The following is a 24,349-nucleotide window of genomic DNA, read 5'->3' as shown; positions in this document are numbered from 1 at the left end:
GCCAGGCAGCTCTCCAGCCACACTTCCCCAAGCCTGTAGCGCTGCATGGGGTTGTTGTGGCCCAAGTGCAGGACCCGGCACTTGGCCTTGTTGAAGCAAGGAAACCTAATGCAGAATGAATGCAGGCATTAATTTGAAGGGGAAAAGGCAGAATCCACCTTGGCTGCAGTGCCCATGAATGGGCGATTTTCCTGGCACTGATGGGCTTTAAGCTTTACTGTGTGAAGATACAGCGTGATTTCAGAAAGGGGAGTGAGAATTGCTTAAGGCATTAAACTGCAAGGTGGAATCATGTAATTGCTGTGATGCTCTGTTTTACCTACACCTTGCTACAAATTATAATGTTAGTATAGAAGCAATTGCAGTATCATTACACTGTCAGTGCCACCATTGTAGTTGAAAAATATGCCAGTTCTTTTCCTTATGAATTTGTTTCCAAGGGTGGGTGGCACTTTAAGGATCGATTCATTTGCTGGGAAAGAATATCTGACAATGAATATTTGCAAAAATTAGTGAATATGGGCAGAGCGTGGAGGTATTCTTTCAAAAGAAGAAGTATTTTTAAAAGAGTGGAGGGAAAAAAAACCCTTAAATATTGAGGCTTCGTAACGGTCCATGTAATATGTTTTATAAAAGAAAAAAAATAATAAAGGCAGTGTTACATATAGGAGTTACTTTCGTCATCAACTAACTGCAGGGGAGTTCAGTGTGCTGGAGGAACTGCTGCAGAGTGAACTGTCTGAGTAATTGAAGAGCAGAGCTAATGGGGTCTCAGAAAGCTCCTCTAAGAAACTACTTTCATGAAAGCTTCTTAACTTTAAGAAAAATTTTCTCACCAGGCCCTTTCCTTTTAAGTGTATGCTTCAATGGGAAATTTTGTTTCTATGTAGAAAAAATTTGCAGTATTAACTACAGAAAAAAAGAAACTTGGTCTATTCAGGTGCTCCTCCACCCTCCTCCTCCACCCTCCCCAACCCCCCATAATCTCTCTTTCTTGCAGGGTTATTATTTTTTAGCTCTGAAAAAACCACGAGATTCAGACTTCATCTTTGACTTCAGTGGCTAAAAAATAGTTATTCCTTGCAAATATTTTGTATTCTGGTCTAAAATTCTGGGAGACACCTTTTAATGAGGGTTGCATTTGCCAGACTATTTCCTTATCTGTGGATAGAATGTACGGTGGGCTAAACATGCTGTCAGGGGATGAGACAACTCAAATGTTTAGGTTGGGAATATCATGGTTTTTAGAGAAAGTGGGGACTTTCTGTTGTGGGAATGGAGTAATGATGGAGATGCAGAGAGTGGCTGAATCTCTGGCAATGCACTGGGTGCTGCTGAGATTCTGGAATCCTAAAATTCTCAGTTTGTGAAAAAAAAAGCAGCATGGTAATAAACAATGTTTGCTTTAACCTTCTTGTGTTTCTGTTCTCACCTCTCTACTTTATTCTTGTGTAACTTGACAGCTACACGTGTTCAGCATTCATTATACACAAGTCCCTGGAGAAGCCCTTGGCAGCTGAGGGCTTACTTATTCTTGAAAGAATAAAAATGAAAATGAAGAAACTGTTTCAGCAGAGTCCTAAGGACAAAAGGATGGAGCGCTGGCAACTGGTGTTTGTGTTTAGCACTTTAAAGGGAAGGTTTCTCAATAGAAAGCCTTAAGGGGCAGCAGGATCACACTGGTCCTGGCCAGGGATCGCTATAACAGATACGATGCTGTGACTTTAACCAAACCTTCCAAGTGAGGGAGTTGCCTTCAAAGGGGTGTTTTAGGAAAAAGCTACTCAGGTTGGACTCATGGAGAAGGCATTTCTTCCAATAATTTTGCTCTTCCTATGGTACAAATAGAAATGGAGATTCATAAACTTGTGGGGTGAGGGGGGAGCACCATGGTCCAGCGGTGTGAGCTCCTGCGGTGCTGTGGGCTGTGCTGTTCCTCCCCATCTTACCTGCCCCTTGGGTCTGGCTCCAAGGCAGACGTATGCACAGGCTGGATCTGAGGTTCTCAGCAGATGGAGAGCCTCGTGTCCTTCTCATATAAGCTAGTCCAGAGGTAGAAAAAGGAAATGTCAGAAAGGAAAAAGTGCCATATGGTTTCAATCTGTCTCACTTCAGTTTCAAGGGGGAGTTTGGCAGACTTAATAGCCCACTACAGTGAAAAGTCATTTCTCCATTTGTATGTTTATAGACCCTAAATGAGTCTTGCTGTGTCTAACCGGTCCTTTTCCCTTTGCCTTTGCCTTTGCCCTTCCCTTTCCCTTTCCTTTTTTTCCCCTCTTTTCCTTTTCCTCTCCCTCTTGCTTTCTCTCCTTTCTCTCTCTTGTTTTTTCTTTTTCTTTGTTTTTTCTTTGTTCTTTATTTCTTTTTCTCTCTTTCTTTCTCTTTCTCTCTTTCTCGCTTTCTCTCTTTCTTTCTCTCGCTTTCTCTCTTTTTCCTTTCCTTCCTTCCTTCCCTCCTTCCTTCCTTCCTTCCTTCCTTCCTTCCTTCCTTCCTTCCTTCCTTCCTTCCTTCCTTCCTTCCTTCCTTCCTTCCTTCCTTCCTTCCTTCCTTCCCTCCCTCCCTCTTTCTTTCTCTTTCTCTCTTTCTCTCTTTCTCTCTCTCTCTCTTTCTCTCTTTCTCTTCCCTTCCTCCCTTCCTCCCTTCCTCTCTTCCTCTCTCTCTTTCTTTTCTTTCTTTCTTTCTTTCTTTCTTTCTTTCTTTCTTCCTCCCTTCCTCTCTTCCTCTCTCTCTTTCTTTTCTTTCTTTCTTTCTTTCTTTCTTTCTTTCTTTCTTTCTTTCTTTCTTTCTTTCTTTCTTTCTTTCTTTCTTTCTTTCTTTCTTTCTTTCTTTCTTTCTTTCTTTCTTTCTTTCTCTCTCTCTTTCTTTCTCTCTCTCTTTCTTTCTCTCTTTCTCTCTTTCTTCTCCTCTTTCCCTTTTTTTTCTATTCCTTTCCCTTGACTTTCCTTTGAAATGGCTTGGAGGCAAAGAGACTTGAACTATCAGATCATTCACGTTGTTCTTTTCCAAACTCACAGCCCCATTATTACAGTTTCATGTCAATATGTTATTAATGCTAATTTAATGCTAGTGAAAGTTCCTGAGCTGACATGCTCTGCTGACATGTCTCTCACAGTGCATATACTTCGTAAGATGTACTGTCTCTTTTAAGTGAGGCTTAAATCACTCATTATCATCAAACAGATCTTATTATGATTTGCTTAAAGAAAAGGGTGTTATCTATCTGCAGTTAGATCATTTTCAGAAAACTACATTGTGCTTCCTTGACCCAAGAAGCTCAGAGATACCAAGTCAGCCTATTCAGTGATAAGCAGGACTCAGAACAGGATTTCACAGTCACATGAAGCAGGACAGAGAGTCCCATTTACTTCAGATTCTTAAGCATTTTTATGATGAGAATTGCCTCACCTAACTCTACCTGCTTTAAAGTGGAGTGTCTATTGCAAAAGGGATATTCAAGCTCAGTCAATATTCAATGCAGCGAGAGACATCTTCAAAGAGTGGTGCATCCCATTCTAAAACTGGTGTCCAAGACAGCTGTAGAGGGTGCTAAAATGGCTCAGATGTAAGAGTTTCTCTGTGCCCCATGTATTGCATCTGTTCTTGGTGTGTTCCCTCTGAAATGTATTGCAAAGATCACAATCTGACTGTGACTAAAGGGCATCTCCTGAAAATGTATTCTTGCTGGAGAATACAAAGCCCTTTGGGGTAATTTGAAGTGCATCTGTCTATGTTTATTCTCTAAATCACCACTTCTCTAAGTGACCAGAGTTGTTTTTTGTTTTTTTTGTTTTTTTGTTTTTTTGACTGGAGCAGAAATCTAGGGAGAGTAGTCTTTTTATGTGAAAGCTAAGCTTTGTAAATGCTAGTCCTATAACCAATGATCAATACCAGGTGTGCAGTCAGTATAAGATGTATGAGCATCTTTTGAAAGCATTCAGGATACATTTTTCCATAAGCAAATGTCCCCGATGCTTGGAAATGGTTTAATGCCTCTTTGAGAGATATACAGTGTCCATTTCTCTTGGAGATTCGATGGTCACTATAACTATGATATTATTTCTAAATATTTTCTGTTGTTACTCATTTGTACTTAAGCAGCTCCTGCAGCAGACATCTTATTAAATGCCCCTATGTTCCAGAGGACCTTACAGGCTGGAGCGAGGGAGGACAGGGATCAGGGTGGAAAAATAGAGTACTGAACATAATACACTCGTCTCCTGTCAGTTCTGAGTGCCTGTGGTTGTCTGCAAAGATCTACCAGGAGCTGGGCAGGTAGAAAACTGTTGTCCTGGAGTCAGCACCAAGGCTTGTGTGAGGCTGAACTGGATTCTCTGTTTTCTCACTGGTGTGTGATACGCAAAGTGTTCTGAACAATTTGGAGATCTGTGAAAAAGGAGGCTGCAAGAAGGAAACGGTTATCCTACATTGAGCAAGTCATCTGCTGAGGCATCTGCCTCTAGAGGTAGGAAACGAGGTTTCAAGTCACAGCCCTGGGTGGACCTTCTGGTTGTAAGGAGCAAGTCACTCTAGAAGAAATTCACCAGCCATCCTAAAAAAACATACAGTTGTCTTTTGGCAAGTTTGGACTACTAGAGCATAACAATAGTAAAAGAGAAGAAAGGTACCCAGGAAAACATATAGCTTCCTAGTACAACACTAATTATGGGACTTGGAAATTATTTTAATGTATTGCTATTAAAAAATGATTCATATGTATAGCTATAGACCAGTTTGCCTGATCTCACTTGCAAAAAAATAATAATTGACGTTGAAGTCAGTGAATAAAGTATTACAGAATGCGAATTATTATGCATTCCTATTCAAGGATTATAATTTTATAAGAAAGAGGTCATCTCAAACAAAACTAATTTCTTTCTGTGGAGAGTTACAGTTTGGTTGATATGGTAACTACCTAGATAAAATACATTTGTTCTTAGGCATTGTTATTGCCTGTTGAATGACATTTGCATTAACAAGTAACACTCTACAATGGATTAAGAGCTGACTGATATCATGTAGCAGGTGTCAGTGGAAAGTCATCATTTCTAGAGCAACTGTAAAAGGCATATATAGCAGTTCTGCTGCTATTAAAAATTTCCATGAGTCGCATGGACATAAATGTAAAATCTTTGCTGATAAAATTTATGGATAAAGCAAAGGAATGACAGATTATTACATAAAGTTGAGGACAAGCAAGTATTTTTAAGCAATCTGTGTTCAAAAGCAACTGCAAGCTCATGTAGATTTGAATAACATGGCCAGAGAGGACCTAGCAAGGACCACTGGCTGAAAGCTCAGGTCAGTCAGTGTTGTATTCTCTTTTGCAGATCTATGAATGTTTACACATAAGTAGAGATGTAGCTGCAGTGTAGATTTTTATTACTCTTTCTGATGTTTGCAGTGGATGCTCATTGCTGCAAATGCTGCGAGTGTTTGCTCAAAGTTTGGCCTGGCAGTGGCAGAAAGAATAGGCATAAACGATCTGATGTTGAAATGTTTGTCTATACCAGGGATCTCACGGAAAGGCTCCAAAGGAGAGGAACGACTTTTGTTTTGCCTTTCCTATCAATGCACCCTTGGGTGCAGCAATGAGACCTGATCGCTGGTTGGGACGGATGGATGTGCTGTTGGTCTGGCACACTGCTCCTTTGGACAGGAGTAGCCGTGCTGCTAACTTGGATGCTAAAGCACTAACCTCTTTTGTGCATAACTGCTGTGAATTATTCTGCGGCTGGAAACTGAGCATTGCAATCATTTTCTTTCCCCTGTGGGCTGTTTATGCTTGTGCTTTAGATGCAGGCAGGAAGGGAGAAGCCAAAAGGAGCACAGGACATTTGTAAAATGAAGGCCACAGTGGGGCCACAGTTCTTTAAGAGGTAGTAAGAGATTTAAAGGTCAGATCTGGAAGAAGAGAATAATATTAGTAACATTGCCGTTTCTATTTTTTGTGGCAAGACGGTTCTGCACCAAAGCCAAGCCCATGAGTTTGTTGTATAGTCCTGGTTCCAAAATAGGAGTTAAACCCAGGAAGATTTTGCTAGCTCATACTTCCCTGCTAGGAAGCCATGGTTCTTTCTAATTGGACCTGGTGGAGGGTATGTGATGTCATAAAATATTGGAGTGATAATTTATATATTTATAATTCAGACATTACCTCCTTGTTGCATTAAGAGGCACCCTGCTGTGTCTGAGATGTTTTATTCTCCCCTGTGTATCTCTCAGGAGTCCTGGGCAGCAGAGGTGAATGACATTTTTGTGATTTTATTTGTGCCTTCCATTTGTTTACTCTATATTTGGGGAAATTTTGCTCGTTTTGATTTCTTATGTTCCCTATTTTACCGCATAGCCACACATCTTCCAGTTCCGAGACTGGGTCTCAGAAGTGCTGTTTACTGCACTGACTCAGTGCCTGTAACCAAAAGAGCATTCGTTGTTGTCAAAGCCAAAATTTAAAGGATCAGTGTAACATCTGCATAGGGCTTCTGACACGTCTAAACAAAGCTTTTGCAATACAGCTTAATCTTGAATGGGAATAGAGGTGGCCTAACTTTGGTTCTTGCAAGTCTTAATGGTTTAAAAGTTTTTCAGCTTTTAAAGTTCTCCTAGAAGGGAGAGGTTCCCTATTGTGTTGGGAAGTTGTGCAGGCCTCTGATGGAGGGGAGCTTACCACATGGTTTTGCCAGTCTGATCTTAAGACGTAAGCAGGTTTGAGTGAAGTATCACGGCCTTCAAACCAACAGGCATCAGGGAGCACAAGAGACCTCTGGCTAAAACTTACAGAGAGTGACCCTGTGCATCGATCAGTATTGGTTCCTGGTGCAGTGGTGGGAAAAAACGTGACTACTCTGAATTTTATCTGTAGAAGCAGCAGCCCTAAAGACAGTCCAAAGAAAATCTGAAATGCCCTGGATGATACACACTTACATGAGCAACCGCGCTCTGGCCTCCCCCCTGCTTCAGCAAAGGGGTGGCTGAAAGCATTTGACTACTTTTGATTGCGGCGTTGGCCGTTTGGGCTGCTGGCAGTCACTTTTACAGTCCCTTTTTTTTCTACTGAGCTGTGAGTGCCCCATCTGCAGCTGATAATCTGGAACATAAATTCATTAGCACAATAAAGCAGGAAAAATATCCGATTTCATTGCTGGGTTTAAGCAAACGTTGTGGAGTATTGGATTTTTTTACTGGGAGTCAGGAAACAGGAGGAGAGGTATGGGGCCTGCTAGCACAGTCCTCTGAAAAGTCATTTTTACCTCATAATTTTGGGTGTAGCTTCACATACAATTCAAGGCAGGCCTGCTGTAGAAATTCTTCAGAGCCCTGTGAGCCTGGGCTTGGGTCACCTTCAACTCCTGGCTCCCCATCCCCTAGGGAGCATTTGGCCCTTGCTGCTCCTTTACAAGCACAACAATTAGTGATACTGAAGGAACAATGTGCTGAAGACCAGATGGAGATGAAGCTAAATACCATATGCAGCAAGATGAGGACTGCAGCTGCAGAGAATATGTGTATTATCACGTGTAAAACTGGGCAAATGAAGGAATGGGACGCAGCCGTCCTCACCTGGCTGTTCTTTAAATCAGAGAGAGGACAGAAATGTGGGGCAGTGCGAGCAGTGAAAAGTCAGGGGTTCAGTTTTATATTCTCATTAAACTGATTCCTTGAGCTACCTGTCCCTGTTGTTTACAAGCATGCAATTACCTATCGATCTGGGAAAACAAAGCATAAATAAATGTTACTTCAGAGATACAGCTGGAAAGAGGTGGATGGGTAGAGAGTTCTCTGTGGAGAAGCATTTACCTGAGATTGTGTTGACACTAATTGGGAGCATGAGAAATGGGTGACAAAGGCTGGGTATTTTCATGACTTTTTTGAAAATTGTGTGTAGGGGTGAATATTCTTCAAAGCTTTAGTCACACTTAACACTGCTTTCTGCTTGAACAAACTCAAGGAGCAGACACATAAATAGTCATGGTCCTGGAGGACTGTTAACAGGGGAATTGCAAGTAATACAGAAAAAGATAGGAGAGTGGGCTTCGCTTTTTGCCTCTGACACTGACCTGCGATGGGACCTTGGTGGGACTAAAGTCACTTCATCCTTCTATGCTCTGGATTCCCTTTCCTGTTTTAGCACTTTAGGTTTGAGGTTTTTCTGAGCAGGAACCGTCCTTTCTGAAAAGTCTGAATAGCACCCCAATGTCAGCTGGGCCTTCAGAAATTTCCCTCCAACAAACGTGGGAGTGAAATCTTATTTTTGATTTTCTTAATTATTTTTGACTTTCATTCAGATTTAAAGACTAATAAAAGAGAAAAGCCCAGAGGGATGTCCTAACTGAGGGAAAGGCTGTGGTCGCCTATTCTCTTTAGCTTCTTGGCTGGCCAGTCATCAAAAAGTGGCTCGAAACCAGACGTAGTGTATTGGGTCTCTTGCCCAGAATATGGTTAGGGGACAGAATAGAGGAAGGGTATTTGGGGTGTGCAGAGAGAGGGAACTGAATTATTACTGTGGGACCATTAGCAAGTGTTGGACAAAACCCAGGAGAACAGCCTTTGTTAGTTCTATAGCTTCCAAAATGATGTGTTTACCTGTGATAATTTTGTACTGGTTCTTTTGCTTTTCAGATGTCCTGTGTCCAAATGTCCATGTGGAAGGAGATCGATTCAAACACACCAATGGGGGGACTGATGAGATTCCAGGTAAAGAGACACACTTTTCTGTTGTACATCTGGGAATTGACATAGGATAAGTGTATGTTTCTAGTGTAATGTTCTGATTCATTACACCTTTCCTAGTTGGCATTTTCTTAATCCAACGCATATTCAGTGGTGGAGAATTACATTAGAAACTGCAGGGCTGGAAAAGAGTTATCTGTTGACCGTCGACAGCAAATTAATCATGAGCTTTCTTTTGATAAGACAGCAAATTATAAAGCCAACGGAGCTTAGTGTAGTAGATAGAAGAATGCAGTAAGTCTTGGAGATTACTTTTTTTTTTTACCACTCCACATTTGGTGAGTTTTAATGTCCATTAATTTGATCTGTGATTGTTGTGGGACGTCCAAGCACAATGGTAATTACCACTGAAGGAATGCTCATATATGTGTATATAAGAAAAAAACAAACAAACAAAACAAAACAAAGAAAAGATAAGAAGTCCCAAGAAGAACCATCTTTTCTGAACCACTGGTTAAAAATCGAGAGGAAAGCCAGTCTGGTGATATCTCTGCTTTTCTGTGAGTTCTGGTGTATCTTTCCAGCCAGCTGAAGGACTTAATCTGTCAGATATATGTGCAGGCTGCACCTCTTTTCTAGCCCCCCCACCCCGACTGTTTGAGCTGTTGTCAGAGAAAACCTGCCCATCAAGGATGTACTGGGAGTATCTGTGACTGACCCAAGAACATAAGTCACTGCAATGGGAAGCTGGAGGCTCTTCTGTGACTTTATTATGAGTAGAAATGGTCAAGGTTTGACAGCTCTGCTACTCGCTCGGAGATTTTTCATTGGGGAAATTTCACTGCCTGCACAAAATATCAGTTCCAACTGTGCCGGCTGTAGGCAGCTTATTTTGGCTGCAGCCTGGTTACATCTAAGCTTGTGATAATGCTGGGTGGTAACACCTTTTCTGGTTGTTAAACCCAGACTCATAAACCCCAAACACCCATTTTCAACTGCTGTCTATTGGTAGGTCTTGCATTAACCTGTTCTGACAGTCCTTCTGTCACTGGGCTGCACAAATGCTGTACTGATTCTGAATGAACCGATTTGCAGTGGAAGCTGATGCTCAAAAAGTGTAGGAGGATTGTGTTCCTCCTAGGATGATCATCTTCTGTGTGATCCTTTCCAGAAGAATGGAGTTGCAAATGGCTGCCTATGTCTAGTTCATGTTAAACTGAATTTTAATTCAAGTGCTAATTAATAGACTCTATGCTTTTATCTGACTTCAAAAAGATATCTTCTGTTAAGCAGTGTAAAGGACAAGAATCCCACTTCAGGACAAGAATCCCACTTCAGGTCTGGAGCAAAAATTTTGAGTAGAGTGAGGTGCAGATGCATATATGCATGTGTATTTATATATGTATACACATATACTTATGCTCTTCTGTAAAGTTTTTGGCTTGTTTTTCCTTTTATCTTCAATTTCCACTTCCCTCATAGAAAGTAAGTCAACATTCAGCATTTTAACTTAGAAGATGCCTTTGCTGGTTTAGATCTGTAAACTAGTTCAGGCTGGGAGTGTCCTGTGGAAATCACCCAACCTCCTACCCAAAGCAGGGCCTACTTCAAAGTTAAGTTCACTTTCAAGTTAAAATAGGTTGTTCAGGACCTCGTACAGTTGAGTTTTGAGTATCTCCAAATATGGACATTCCACAGATCCTCTGGGCAACAGTTCCAGTTTGGTCACTATCACACTGAATTATTTTTTTTCCCTAATATCTAAAGAGAATTTCATTTATTGCAACGTCTGTTCCCCTGGCAGGACTGATAGGGCTGTCATTTATTTGACCTGGGGAACCTCTGTTCACTGTAAAGTGTAAACATCTACCATGCCATGCAGTGACTTAATGACGGGATTTTTATTAGTATTTAATTAAAGTGACATATCTGGTCCCTCTCCACCAATACAGGAGGATTTGTAGAAGGCTCCTGATTGCACCTCTATGGTGGGACAACAACAACAATTACTTTCTCTTCCTGTTCCTGGTGATTAGGAAAATGTATGTCTCTTCTCTGGAAAAAATTGATTGGATATTGTCTGCTAAGGGTCATTGTGTTGCTGGAGATGGATTAGTATAGGACCAAAATGCTGTTCCATTCCTTATATACTCCTTACATTCTCTATAGCATTTTCTGGAGACTCTGGGCCTTGGGTCCAATTCCAACAGAGAATCATTGCCTTGCCCCAGCTAAAGTAACTGGAAAATTTCTGTTGGGTTAGTGAGCTGTGTTTCTTCTTCCAAAAGGATGCATCGTGCTGTTAGTTGTTGCTGAAAGGCTTTTCTATTCTGCCCCAAGAGGACTGCACTTCAGTTTTGAGGAGCAGCCTGCCTCCTGCTCCCTCACACTCATCAGAGCGGTTTGGCTCTGGAATTTCTGCGGATTCACCGATGACAGCCTTGGAGGGAGGCTGTTCCTCTGCTACCCAGGTCCTCCTGTGTTCAAGGGTTTGAAGTTAACACCTCTATCCTGTGCTCTACTTGGAAGCTTAATGACAACCAGAATTGATCCTTGCCCAGTAGGCTCCTAACACAGAACTTCAGAGCTACATCTTGCGCAAGCATATTTCCAGATGTGCTGCCCCATGGAGTGGAAGTTGCCTTAAACCTCATTTTGGGGACAGGGAAGATTGTATTAAAAAGCTTCTCAGATTAAAAACCTCTTCCCTCTCTCAGACAGTGGCAAGATATCAGAACTGGAGCTAAGAGGGACAAAAGTCTTTCTGTTTTTTCCTTTTTTTTTTCGTATATTTTTAATGGGTGAAATGCAGTGGCAGGCAGCACAGGCCATTGTTTCACACAGAACATCACCAATGCGAGCCCTTCCTTGTATACCCTACCTGCAAACAAGCTATAGCATGACCTCCTACCTATAGGACTGTGTCTGCAGCTAAGTGAACGTGAACTGAGTCACGCTGGGTTAGTAGAAGAAAAGATAGAAGCTAAATCACAAGATGAGCTATAAAAGTACAAAGTCTGGGAGATGAAGGGAACCAGTGGTGTGACTGAGAGGTGGAAGGCGTATGGGATTTTAAGTCGGGGGCTGAGAGTAGGGGTGAGGAGTGTCGCTCCATGCATAATGAAGTGAATAACTGCGTCAAAAAGCACATTACGAGCTGGAAGAGAGCCAACAGCTCAAACTGATCTTTCCTTTTAAATGAGAGGAGTTTTTTGTTTTTTTCTTTAGACAAACAGAACTAAGTAAATCTCATCTATCTGGACTTCAGCAAGCATTTGTTGAGTGCTGTGTTGAAAATTACTGTCAAAGTGAAAAAGGGTAGAGATTAATACAAGTTGTTGTAAAGGGAGCCAGAAATTGGCTAGCAGGGAGATAATGATGAAGTTTCTAGGAAAGGGAATAACAGGCCAGAGGGCAGACAGTGGTGGGCCTCCTCAGGGTTCAGTTTTAGGTCTAACCTTCTCTGTGAGTTACCGCTATATAGATTTTGATCCCAATATCCTTGAAGGAGGAACTGGTTGACCTCAAAAACCTGGGAGGTTTTTCCAACTGACTTGGGACTATTAGTTTAAAAGGCTTGTTGTTGTATTTACGGATCAATAGCAGGACTTTGTGCTATAAACTCATACTCTGGAAACTGATGGTGTCTTGGTCAGCAGGTGTTTGTAAGTCACAGTGCTGTACAGCTGGGGAAAAGGCAAAGGACATTATTGGACAAAGTGACGTAGGTCTTGTGGAGATAGGGAAGAATTCATGAGAGTGGACAGGGCTTTGGTTACTGCTTATCTAGAAAAGTGTGCTCAGACCTCCTTAGCTCAGGAAAGATGGATTCAGCCTCGAGGAGCTATTAGCGTGTTCAGGAGCCAGAGAGACTATTTTCAAACAGGAGATTAAAAAACTGGGTTTTGGTTAATCTTGCAGTGTGCAGGTGGAAAGGGGAGATACTATTGCTTTCTGCAAATAGATCAGGGGAATAGTGGAAGGGAGATAGGGGAATCACTCAAGCTAAAGGACGATGATCATGAGAAGAAATGGGTATCAGCTGTCTAAGAGATACATTCAAGATGTGAGAAGAAGGTTTCAAGCTGTCAGAGAACTGTTCCAGCTGTACTGGAACAACGGGGAAGTAGTAATGGAGACAAATAAACAGTGATGGACAGTCACGAGCCCTCCCATAGCAGAGGATTGTACTCTACGACCCTCTGGTATCATAGTATTTAAATAAAAAACCACTAGCTGTAGCATTCGGTAAGAGCTGTCACAGTGAAATAGGATTGCATGAGGTAAGAACATATAGGCAGCTTAACTCTACTTCTGATACAAATTTTGGCAGTGAAGTGAAACAGCATCTGCTTAACAGTTCATAACGTATAAATACAGAATATAAATGTTGCTGCATGCATTGCAAATCAGACAGGGAATTTTGAAAGAAAGCAAGAAATCTGGTTAGAATACCAGGATAAACACTGTTTCTCTTCCAGAAAGTCTGATTTTTTAAAGCAATACTTAATGATAATTCAAACAATGTTCTTACAGCACCCTTAGGGGTACCGTGGTGTTTCTTTTTATCAAGTAGAAGAATGAAGACAAAAGAGGGTTTAACTCATCTGCCCTGAAGTATTAGAAATAAAACCACAGTTAGTAATGTTTAATACCTCATATTTTGCTGAATTGTCATTTTGGTTCCGTCAGCATTTAACAAAGGACCATAGCCTACTATTAATCATCACCAGGAAGGAAAAAACAATGGTAACATTTGGCACCCTGAAGATGTGCCCCTTGTGTATTTTTATGAACCTTTGTATTGCATCGACAAAACCCATGAAATTTATTGAAAATTAATTATACTTCTTGAGGTTTTAAAACCTCACATTTGAATTATTTGTATTTTAAATTAGACCTGCGGGATGTGGTATTTGGTTGCAGAAATCTGGATGATCCCTAGAATTAAAAACGGTCTGAGCTCCAGTCCTCAACATTATCTACCAGAGGAGATAGTGCTCCTCAACAGATACTGACTGCTGGTTTTGGAGGAAAACTGCCACAGAAGTAAAGACAGACTTGCAATGATTTCCATAAAGTGCTAAGAAAAATTAACCCTGCGGAGGGATACTTCCAACCACTACATCACATTATACTTCCCACACTTGATGGGGTTAATGGGGCAAGGAGGGAACATAAAAGCCCTGACTCTAACTCCTAAGTAGTCGCACAGGCTGTATGTATGAGCAGCAGCAGAAACTGCGTTATGGGTTGTACCACAGATTGACCTCAGCCTCTCTCTTCCCCATCTCAGAAACATCCATGCGCAAATGAGCAATATGCCAGCGTATTTATGACCCCTGTGTTTTTCTGTAGCTCTATAAAGGATGTTTGGGCATTTTACGATAGAGGCTCTAGTTGTAAAACTAGTACCCTACAATTATAGACTGCCGTGGCTGGGTTTAACTGTCAGCCTGTCTCCAGTGTCCTGCGGTTTGCAGCACAGGGTTCGCGTTCCAGAGATGCCAGTGACTCACCAGCTAATTATAATATCCCTGGGACTATTTATATTTGCCCACTAAAACATGTGGTAGCAGGAGGAAATTGGAGTGTCCAGGCTGTTGAACCTGCAGAATGAGCACATTAGACCGATGTCCTTGGAGGGGGACACACGGACAAAACCATTTTTGTGATGCCTGTGTGATGGACGTTTTGCCCTCCCTTTGCACTTGGCGGTCCGTATTGTCCCTCTCATCGTCTCCTTGGGGAGCCCCTGAGAGGCAAGGGGAAAATCCGTGAATAGCTGCGGAGATTTGTAACGGATCACTGTCTTCAGACAGTAGGTACACAGACACAGTGGTCACCAGCAAGGGCTGCACATATGCAGTGATGGTGAAGCTGGCTATTCGTGTGGACACCAGCTACTCTGCTCTTCATCCTCAGTGTTGTACCCATACAGGCAGGACTGGATGCAGCTACGACATTTCTGGGAGGTGGGGCAGAAGAATGAAGCTTTGCTGTGCCATGGCACAGGCACTTTGCCGTCGTGTTTTTCAGCGACCTGTCACTAGGCAATGACAATGGGGACAGGGCTAAGGGCTTCTTATTCCCTCTGCCCCGCTTGCCCTAGGAAGTTCCCCGTACAAAATCTCATAAAGACTAATTAGTGCTGTCTTGAATGCTGATGTTTTTCATTCTCTAAGCATCTGGAGAGCTGAATTTGAAATGGGGTTCTAGATATACATACATCTGCCTACAGCTGCTGTATATCCATGAGAATTAAATAGGAAAAGTAGCAGCTGACCTCTACCTGTTATCCCAAGAGTCATTTCAGTCTTCTGTGAGCTGAAGAAAATGGCTGGACTTGTGCTGTGGGGTGCATTTGTCCTCTGGGTTGGCAGGTGGAATATCTTCACTGCAGATGTCCTTACAAGTCCCTTTTATCTTGGCTTTCTAGGAGACTATGTACTGTGCAATGGCTAATCTCAGCATTATAGCCTAGATCATTGCACTTAAAAGATCTTTGAAGTTTTTCAGAGGTTGCCAAATGATTCACCTGTGTTCAAGGACATTTTAATACCCAGTAACTCCAAGAAAACCGGGTCAAGCAGTCATCTGTGACTTCTAAGTGCAGACACTGCAGTCCTACGGGCTAGCTCTAACTTGTGCATTAGATGTCCACTGTGGCATGCCCGGTGTTCAGATTCTCCAGTTATCCAGCATGGGGACCTATGGTCATTTCTTTTGGGCCTATGTACCAAGGAATTTCCCTTCTACAGAAACTAAAGAATGGGGAAGTGAAAGGGTATGGACACCCCAACAGGGAGTAGCGTGCCACCAAAACGTGCATCTGGATTAGGAGCCTGGAAACACTCAAGCATCCTGCAGGGTATGAATAACCATGCTGTCACCAACAGAGCTGGGTTGAGGAGCTCCTTGACTTGAGAATACTTGACTACTTGAGAATACTTGACTACTTGAGAATAAGATTGCTGCAAAAGAGTGACCTGGAGAAACCATCCCACAGATTCTTCATCAGTGCAGGGTTTTTGGTCATTGTGCACACATGATGGGAAGAAGGCACGTATACAATTTCGATAAACTCCTCCTAATGCTTAGAGTTAAATCAGTCTGTCTGATGCGAATGGTCCCTCACGGCAGCTGTGGCCAGGTTTTGGTGTACCTGTGGGTACTGATCATCTGGCATAAAACAACCACCACAGTCTCTTAGAGAACAGTCCACACCTGCTTTCATATTAGGCCTTGCTCGTAGTGCCTAAAATTAAGGGGAATATTTTTATTTTCATGAATAACATCTTGATGGCGTTTCCTTATAGCCCAGATAGTAGCATTACAAGGAGAATCTAGCAGTTTATGTCTTAGTAAGATGTTTTTCCTTACCCAAAAAATCATACCAGCCTCTTGTCTGAGCAAGCAGTAACGCTTGTTGCTAGTTATGTTGGATTCATCGGTTCTGCCACTCTGTTCTTGTAACTGCTTATCGGCTGTCATTTTTCCCAGCTATATGGATAGAGTCCTCTTGGGTGCTACCAACAAAACCTTTACTCAAAGCAGTGTAGAGTCCACCCCTCCCCACTGCTATCCCAAGTGATGAGTTTGCAGTTATGCCTTTTTATGGCTTTCCAGAGGAACACAGAGCACCTTAGGGCCTGAGGAACTCAAAAGGGAACTTCAAAATAGAGGAACTAATTAAAATCAGAACCTAATACAAATAGTCCCGGTAAGTTCAGCTGGTGCAAGCCTATCTGGCGTACAAGGACATCAAAGGAATAATGAACCTCTGTTTAATCTTGTAAATCACTGGAGCAGGAAAGGAGGTGAAAGAGGGCCCGTGGCACTAAGCCAAATGTCCATCACTGGGAAAATGGAGAATGACTTCAACACAGAAAAGCCTTCAGTAATGAGGCAAAGAGTTCAGTGTCAAAACCAGCTTTCAGTGTCGTTCAATACGCCACTCGCAACTGTCCGAAAACCGAGAGGCAAACAGGCAAGAGTGGACTGATGTAGATAAACAGAACAATGCATCAAATAAAGTGGTGTGTTACTCACATGAGATCGGGTGTTGAAAGGTGCTGCCTCAGAGGCAGCTGCGGTAGACATGTATTTATTTCCTGTTTTTACAGCAGGCTGGGGGTTAGATTACAACAGCCCTTCCCACCAGGTGGGACGGCTATAACTGTGTACTCATTCATTTGCTTGTGGTTTTGACCTCTCTCTCTCTTTGGACTAATCTCATACTCTCTCTTTGGACTAATTCTCTTACTGGTTTTGTATCCCTTTTATCTTTCCTGAAGTGTTATCCTTCCTGTGTAAGGGTACCAAGTGCTCTATCTGTCCCCTCTGGTTTTGGCTGAAGATTTAGGTTAATGTTTCAGAAACAGAGTGGCCTGTAGTTCAACCTGGTGACCGCCTCCTCACCTGCATCACTGCCTCCTGATGCTGGCTTGTTTTTGAGATATAAGTGTGTGTTCCACCTCAAGCAGAGTTCCTGCTTCTGATAATCTGAAATGTGGATAGGCACTCGAGCTGAGACAAAGCTCTTTTTGTCATCTGCATGGGACTCTTGTGGTGCTGCTTTGCAGGCACCAAGAAAAAGTAGGAATTGTGTCTCCCAAGTGTCATGATGCAGAGGAAGCAAACCGGGATTGGTACACCAATAGTCTGAGTGGTGGCATTATGTACTGGCGTTAAATCTGGTTTATTACTGTTATAAAACCATCTAAAGGGTTCTCTAATCCACCTTATGGAGTATCACCTAGATGGTCATAGGCTTGATGGACGATACCTTCACCTGCTGCCGTAAGAACTGTTCCGTGTGCTTCTGCAAAGCCTCGTTATTAGCTTAAGCTCTTAGATGCTCTCTTCACTGAAGTCTGGTGGATCTGGTGAGAAGGAAGTCACACCAGCATGAAGTGCTGCTTAAATCCCAACCGTAACATCTGTGGAAAGAAAGGGCAATTGGTTAATAGCAAGAACCTCTTTAAAACACCCTTGAGGCCCTTTAATCTATAGGCTTTCAAAAATTTTATAGTCCCAAAATTCCCTTGCAAGCTGCTTGTAAAATATAGCAAATTAATTTTTTTAATGACTTCTGCAACCCCTTTACTCACCACGCTACTTCATGCAGGGCTTGTGGGCAGCCAGTAAATCTCTGTGGCTCATTCTTCCAGCGGTGCGGTCCTTAATGCTTTGGGAATAAGTCAGATAATCGCTGCTGGCTGATGACGCTGAATCAAACTGTTGAGCTGGGAGTGCTGGATGTGGGGTGAATTATCCATGCAAAATATAAACTGCTGCTTTCTCTGTCTTTTCTGGAGAGGTCAACAGTACAAGAAGAGAGAATTCTTATCCATTTTAAGTCTTTGGAAATCACTTCTTTCGACAGCCAGAGAGAGTTAAAAAGTCCAGCAAAAGACTTTCTCTCAAACTCCTTTTTACAATCATTCAATGAGACAGGTATAACCACTATTTGAGCTGCAGGATTCTGATCCTACCCATTGCCCTACATTGCCATGAGCAAACAAGTGACACCCGTGTGCCCCACAGGGATGCTGGGGCGATGTCAAGATATAGTGTCTGGCTGCTTTGACACTGAACCCACTGTTGTCATCGTAGACATCTCACCAACCCAAGCAGCTGGTTGTCAAGAAAGAGGAAAAGGGCTTTCTGAGCCTCCTGCCGGCATGCCAGGAAGACTAGGACGTTGAAGGATGATAGCATCAGTGTACATCTCATCCCCTCCTAAATACTACTTCTTGTTGCCAAGTGGAACTACGGTTGGGGCAGTGATACACTGATATGGATGTAGGTAATTTTAGCATGGTGGAAGAGCCTTGGAGACGGAGACTTTAGTGAGCTCTTAAAAACATCCCTAGTATCTGATGCTCTGTCAGCTCTTGCCAGGATTTCCTTTCCGGTGGAGGAAGGAATGACAGGAACAGCAAAAGTGCTGTAGCAGATGATGGATGCTATAACAATAACATGTTGAATCAAGTAGTAGGTGTCCCATTCAGGCTTTGGACACTTTTACTCTATCCCAGCCCTGAACTGAGGCACAGCTTGGCTGTCCAGAAATAGATGGTTCCAGCCTAGATAAGAATGCCAAAGGTTTAGATAGAGTAGGAAAAAAATACCTCTCATCTACACTCTGCCTTCAATTCCTAATTGCCGGACAGAGGTGGTTAAATTCATTATTTAACTTTAAAATATGGTACAACAACATCTTTTTCTGTTATTTTTAAAGAACCACAGAAATTAACTAAGACAGGTAATAAAAATGAGAGCTCTCTATAGTAGTAATAGCCTTGCAGACCATACTGGAGGAACTGAAAGGGATGTTCAGGATCTTGTGAGCACACAGACTCTTTCTTGTGAGCACAGGCAATGCATGAAAGCTTAACTTTCAAGACTGCAGAATTGTTAGGCAAGAAAATTGATAAGATCTTGTATTTGCTGAAAGACTCCCAAGTGATACTGTTCTTCTTAGGAATTTGTACACTCCTCTAGTCTACCATAAAGTTTATTGCCATTGACCTCCCTCTAGTAAAAGTAACACATGCTGTTTTATCACAGGCAATACAGATTGCTATTTTCAGAAGTTTCAGAGAAACAGTAGCTGATGACAACCTCCCTGACCTTGGCTGTTGGTGATACTCCATCAGTATGTTGACAAGGCTGATAATTCAGCTGAGAGTTTAAGCAAGAACCAGGGTATGGAGCATTTCCTGCTAAAGTTGCTTTGTTTTATATTAATGCTCGTGGCTGGAAGTCCTCCATAATAAATATGTTCCGGACACATCACCTGAGGCTCTGATGTCCAGCGCCTTTCCCAATTCCTCTCTCACCTGCTTTCCACATTCCTCTCCAAGCTGTTGTCTCACCAGAAGCTTTCACAATTAGGAGTAGCCCAGTGGTTCCCCCTGTGGGTGTTACCTTGGGTTCCTTGGGGAAGTAAAGTAGGACACTTTTCTTGGAAGGTTTCTTCAGGCTATTAACGCCGCTGTCCTACTTTGAAGAGACTTTCCAAACGTGTACACTGCTGTGTTTCCTGGCTATTAAAACTACCCTTTGTTGTTCTAGTTTTCTGGTTTTCTGGGTGCTGTTTTAATTTTGGGTTTGTTTTTTTTTTTTTTCTCCTGAACACAGGACAGAAGAGAAAATCTCAACATGCACACTAGCTGCCACGATGCCGTCCATATCAGATCCTTAATGGAGCCAGGCAGAAATCCAGCTCATACTCAGGGCAACCAACCATGGCCCCTTTAGTCTGGTCTTGAAATAATTATCTTGAAACAAATGTCATAGGACCACTGGACTGAGCTGTTTGATCGTGCTTTGGTCACGCTTTATGGTGTGGTTGGGTGCAGTGTGGATGTCTTTCCTGTAAAAGAGAATCTGGTTGCACATTAGTTAGATGATGTAGAAATTGCCCAGTGCCAAGTTTTGCCCATCTTCTCCGTGTAACTGGCAGATCTGAGTGTATTTTCTGATGCTGGAAAAATGGGCCGCTTCCTGTAAGGGAACTATTACTTGCAAGTAAAGAAACATTCGGCCAATTTGATCAGCAGAGCAGTGCATAAGACATTGCTTTTCAAGCCAAGTATGCTGTTAGGAATCTGAGCTTCTCTTTCAGGTCACTATTTTAATTTTAACGTTAATGGACTAGGGTGTGCCGCTTTTCAGGAGATGTAATCACATTAGAGGGTTTCAGTGGCCCCCATATTGTTTTAGTAGCTATAATGAAGTAGAAGGCTTATGATCAAAGAGCATTATTCATCTTATTAATTGCCATGTTTATGACATTACTGATTAAATAGTTTACAAGCCAATTGGGAAACCACACCTGCCCTGGTACAAAAAAAAGCCCAGCTTTTAAATCAAAGCAGCTGAGAACAGGAAAGTCCCACCTGTTCATCCTGAGCTTGAGCGTGGTGCAATGACTGGGTAACAGTAGCTTTGTCCTTGTTAATTTAGGCAAGTTTGTTCTTTCACGTTTCACTTGTGGAGAGGACTGGAAAGCTATGTGTAAGATCTCATTTTCCCTATGGCACTGACAACGTGGCCCCTTCTTGGTGGTGGAAAAACCAATGGACAGCCCATGCTTCTGCTGTTGCTCCAGCCCAGAAATGCTGTAGGACAGACTAAACGGCAAGTGATGTGTTTGTGGAAAGATGCAAGTGAACTGTTTCCACTGCACTTTTAGCAGCCAGGCAGTGCCAGGTGAAAAAAACTCTTCAAGTGTCGGAGAAATTACAGCATCACCTATGTTTCACATTAACATTGTGGTTCAAGACTATATTAAAAGCATCCCGCCGTCTCCCTCACAATCCCAGTTCCATTCCTAAAGTCACCAGGGAACGTACTCAATTCAAAGTGCTTCCAGGCATATGAAGTAGACATAACAACAACAACAACAACAACAACAGCTAAACAACTACTATTGTCTTTCAGCGGACATAATCTTAGAGGTTACTTTAAAGCACAAATTCATTTGAAGGTTTCCCTGTGTGCCTTCTTTCCAGACCCACCTGGGCAATCTGCCTTGACTAATTTCTTAGCTCAGATGACAATAGTTTGGGTTTGTTTGTTTCTTCTCCCACTTAGAAATGGAATGGTATCTGTTTAGGGAGACTCTTACAGTGAATCATCAGGATAGCAAACTTAAGATATTGCTAGTCTGAATTTAAAAATCTGCAACCTTTATTCAATCCTGATGGCAAATGAGACAATGTAAATCTAAGTTATATGTGATTAGTTAATTTTTTTCCCCCTCTTCTGCTTCATTCACTGCACGAAATGGGTAGCATTCCCTATGAGAAGACTATATCTCACCCAGCTTCAGCATTGTGAAAATTACTGTCTGTATGGGCTCCCTTTCTGCTGAATTGAAGGAGGCAGGCACTGCCAAAGCGTGATTCAGCCTGTCAGTAGATAGGTCCAAGACAGATGCGGTCAGTCGTCTTCCTAGAGACTCCTACATGTCTCTGCTGACCCACAAGGGAACCGAGGCAACCTACATACATCAGATGTCTCCTTTTTAGACAGCTAAAATTAGGTGAGATGCATCTCATCCTCAGCACAGTTCTTTGTTGTTTAGTGTATGGCCCAATGCCACATTTTCTGCGATGCTGTTGAAAACCTTCAGCAACCAAAGTGTCTGTTACCTCCATGGGCCTTGGTTAGCAATGGAATATCTAGGAGTGGAGGCGATCTCACCAACTATAGACCTTTACTAGGTGAAGTTTAGCATGCAACCAGAGCATTTTATGTCAATGGAGAGAAACATGCACTTTAGGCATCTGTTTTAGTATGAGATTAGTCTTTCCCTAGAAGCGCCTGTAATCTTTCCCTCTCTGTGCCTGACTGAATGAGAGTCTCCGTTATTACCCTGTCTAGAGAGCTGACATTTAGCCAGATGAACCCCGTGTGAAGTGCTCTGTAAACATGAATTAGTTTGTTTCGTAGCTCCTTCTAAGGAAAGTGGAGGCCGTATCTCAATTTGACACAGAACAAATTAATAGTGTGATTAAAACAAAGCCATTTGGTGGTTTTGAGTGCGGACTCTGACACATCTAGGGCTTAACTTTACCATGGACTTACATGACATTTTTCAAAGAACAACCCTCATTCATTCTTTAATGAAATATGTATCAAGAAATTTGCAATTTGCTGATCCATAGCCTGAGTAAGAAAAATCCTATTATGATTTACCTGTGTGCTTTATTCAATCCTGAATGCAAATGAGGCTGTCTAAGTTAAGAGCGTGACTTATTTTCAGTACTGCAAGTTCTGCTTGCAAAATAGTTTTAATAATCTTGCCTATGTTTCATGGTGTTATTTAAGCTCTCTAAACTGCATGTTGTTAGGAAAGCTCAGAAGTAAAAAAAAAAAAGAGATAGATTAAATCCAGATCTTAACTTGTTTCCCTCGGAAAAGAATGCTAGTGTGCACAACTTCTCAGTTGTTCATGATGCAAATGTTAGTTTGAGTCGTTAGAGAAAGATGAGAGCAAGTTTTGGTCTGAACTAGTGATGGGGAAACTTAGCAAGAAGTTCTTGCCACTGTATCTTACACTCGTGTATTTTGAGCAATGGAGCTTAATGAGCTCCATGACATGAGCAATACTCCACAGCTGGAGGACTCTGGTGACTTGACGTTACGACGTCACTTGGGCAGCATTTCAGCCTTCGCCATTCACAGCTCAGCTGCTGTGAATAGTTGACAATTTCCCTTGCCAGTCAGTGTGGTCTCTTCTTAACAGCAACGCTCGGATGCCTTCCTCGCATTTCTGTGGTTGGTGTAGGCGAAGGATATGGACTGCACGGTGAAATGAGCTATGGGAGGGTTTGTATGGACAGGTCACAATGTTTTTTATGTGATAGCCAGAAGGGAGCTCTCATGTGCTGGTAGGGTCTATTTACTACGATTTATGGCTGCAATCGTGGCTGATTACAGTATGTCAGAAGGGTGTATCAGTGGAGTTGTTGCAGAGGTGATTATGAGGTGGAGCCATGAGGCCCTGGGGCATCTTAACTGCATTATTTGCCCTCCTGAATGTCCAGTAATTGCTGAAAATAGAGTGGACAGGAGGGAAAAGCTGTTGACAGCCAGGAAAGTTACTGTAATAGAAAAGGCCTCAACTTGGCACTGGGCAGCCATTTCTGTCTTTGCAAACAATTGAGATTATATTTCCTCAGAAAAAGCTATTACTTTTGAAAAAGCTCCATGATGGAAGCTTTATGTTTTATTTGCTGTCTGCTGTCATATCTTGATTTGCCTTGGGACTGGCCCAGAAAGGTCTTTTTACACCTATTTATTCCTTTAAATTTGAAGAATAATGTCATTAGGTGGGTGCCTTTTCCTGTTGCAGCTGTTTTTGAGGCCTGCAGTGGCTTTCAGCTTGTGGGTTGTGAAAGGTTCACGAGGACAATTAGGAGACCTAAGAATCTGAGGACCTAAGTTCACCACACAAAATTGTTTATCTATCCTATAAAAGTTTTAGGAGGTCCCTAACTGAACAAACTTAAAAGCTGTGCCATAGGTTAAAACCAATTTATCAAAACAAGCTATTATAATATCACCGGTTTTGTGTGCTGGAATTACAGCCACAGGAGTTAGTGTGTGTAATTGTGCATGCATGAGTGCGGAGAAGAGGTTGGAACAGCTCAAATAAAAGAAAAACACAGGTTCACTGCTCACTCACTCTCAACCTGGCTTTTGCAGTGTTTTTGCCCCTAACTCCACAGCGTGTCTGGTTCTGGGAGTGGCTATTAGTTTGGATGTGGATCCTGTGGAACCAGTTTGGGACTAAAAGCCGGATGGTTACATCCACGCAGTTCTGTACCTCCAGGAACTGTATGCCTTCAGGGGCATGGCACAATTGTACCCCCATGACCCCTGGCAGGGTTTAGCATCTGTGACTTCATGTCACAAAAGCATGGGTTCGTTGTGGCTGGGACCATATTGACACTGGAGCTGCGTAGACCTACGTGTGTTGTTTATGCTGGAGCTAATAAGCTTTTGTCAGAACAAAGTCAGAACTTTTACACACAGGTCTGCAGTCAAGATTAATAGCTCATGGTAATGATGAGTTGATTGGACTAAGACTTTCATATTAAAATGATATGAAAAGTGTATGTAGTCAAGCGTCTTGCACTAGCGGTTTTCAATAAAGACA

At 42.3% G+C, this 24,349-nt stretch overlaps 1 protein-coding gene across 1 annotated transcript in view; it reads left to right on the top strand.

Annotated features, from left to right (window-relative positions):
* Positions 1-24,349, top strand: part of COL22A1 (collagen type XXII alpha 1 chain) — a 229,512-nt gene that overhangs the window by 48,180 nt on the left and 156,983 nt on the right. The window contains exon 4 of the mRNA XM_074577898.1: positions 8,620-8,694. Coding sequence (XP_074433999.1) covers positions 8,620-8,694 — 75 coding nt within the window. The remainder of the gene's footprint in view (positions 1-8,619; positions 8,695-24,349) is intronic.

Source organism: Larus michahellis, chromosome 2, assembly GCF_964199755.1.
Source record: "Larus michahellis chromosome 2, bLarMic1.1, whole genome shotgun sequence".
In the NCBI taxonomy this organism is placed as follows: Eukaryota; Metazoa; Chordata; class Aves; order Charadriiformes; family Laridae; genus Larus; species Larus michahellis.
Note: the sequence above shows the minus strand (reverse complement) of the source record. Positions and strands in the feature narration are given on the sequence as shown.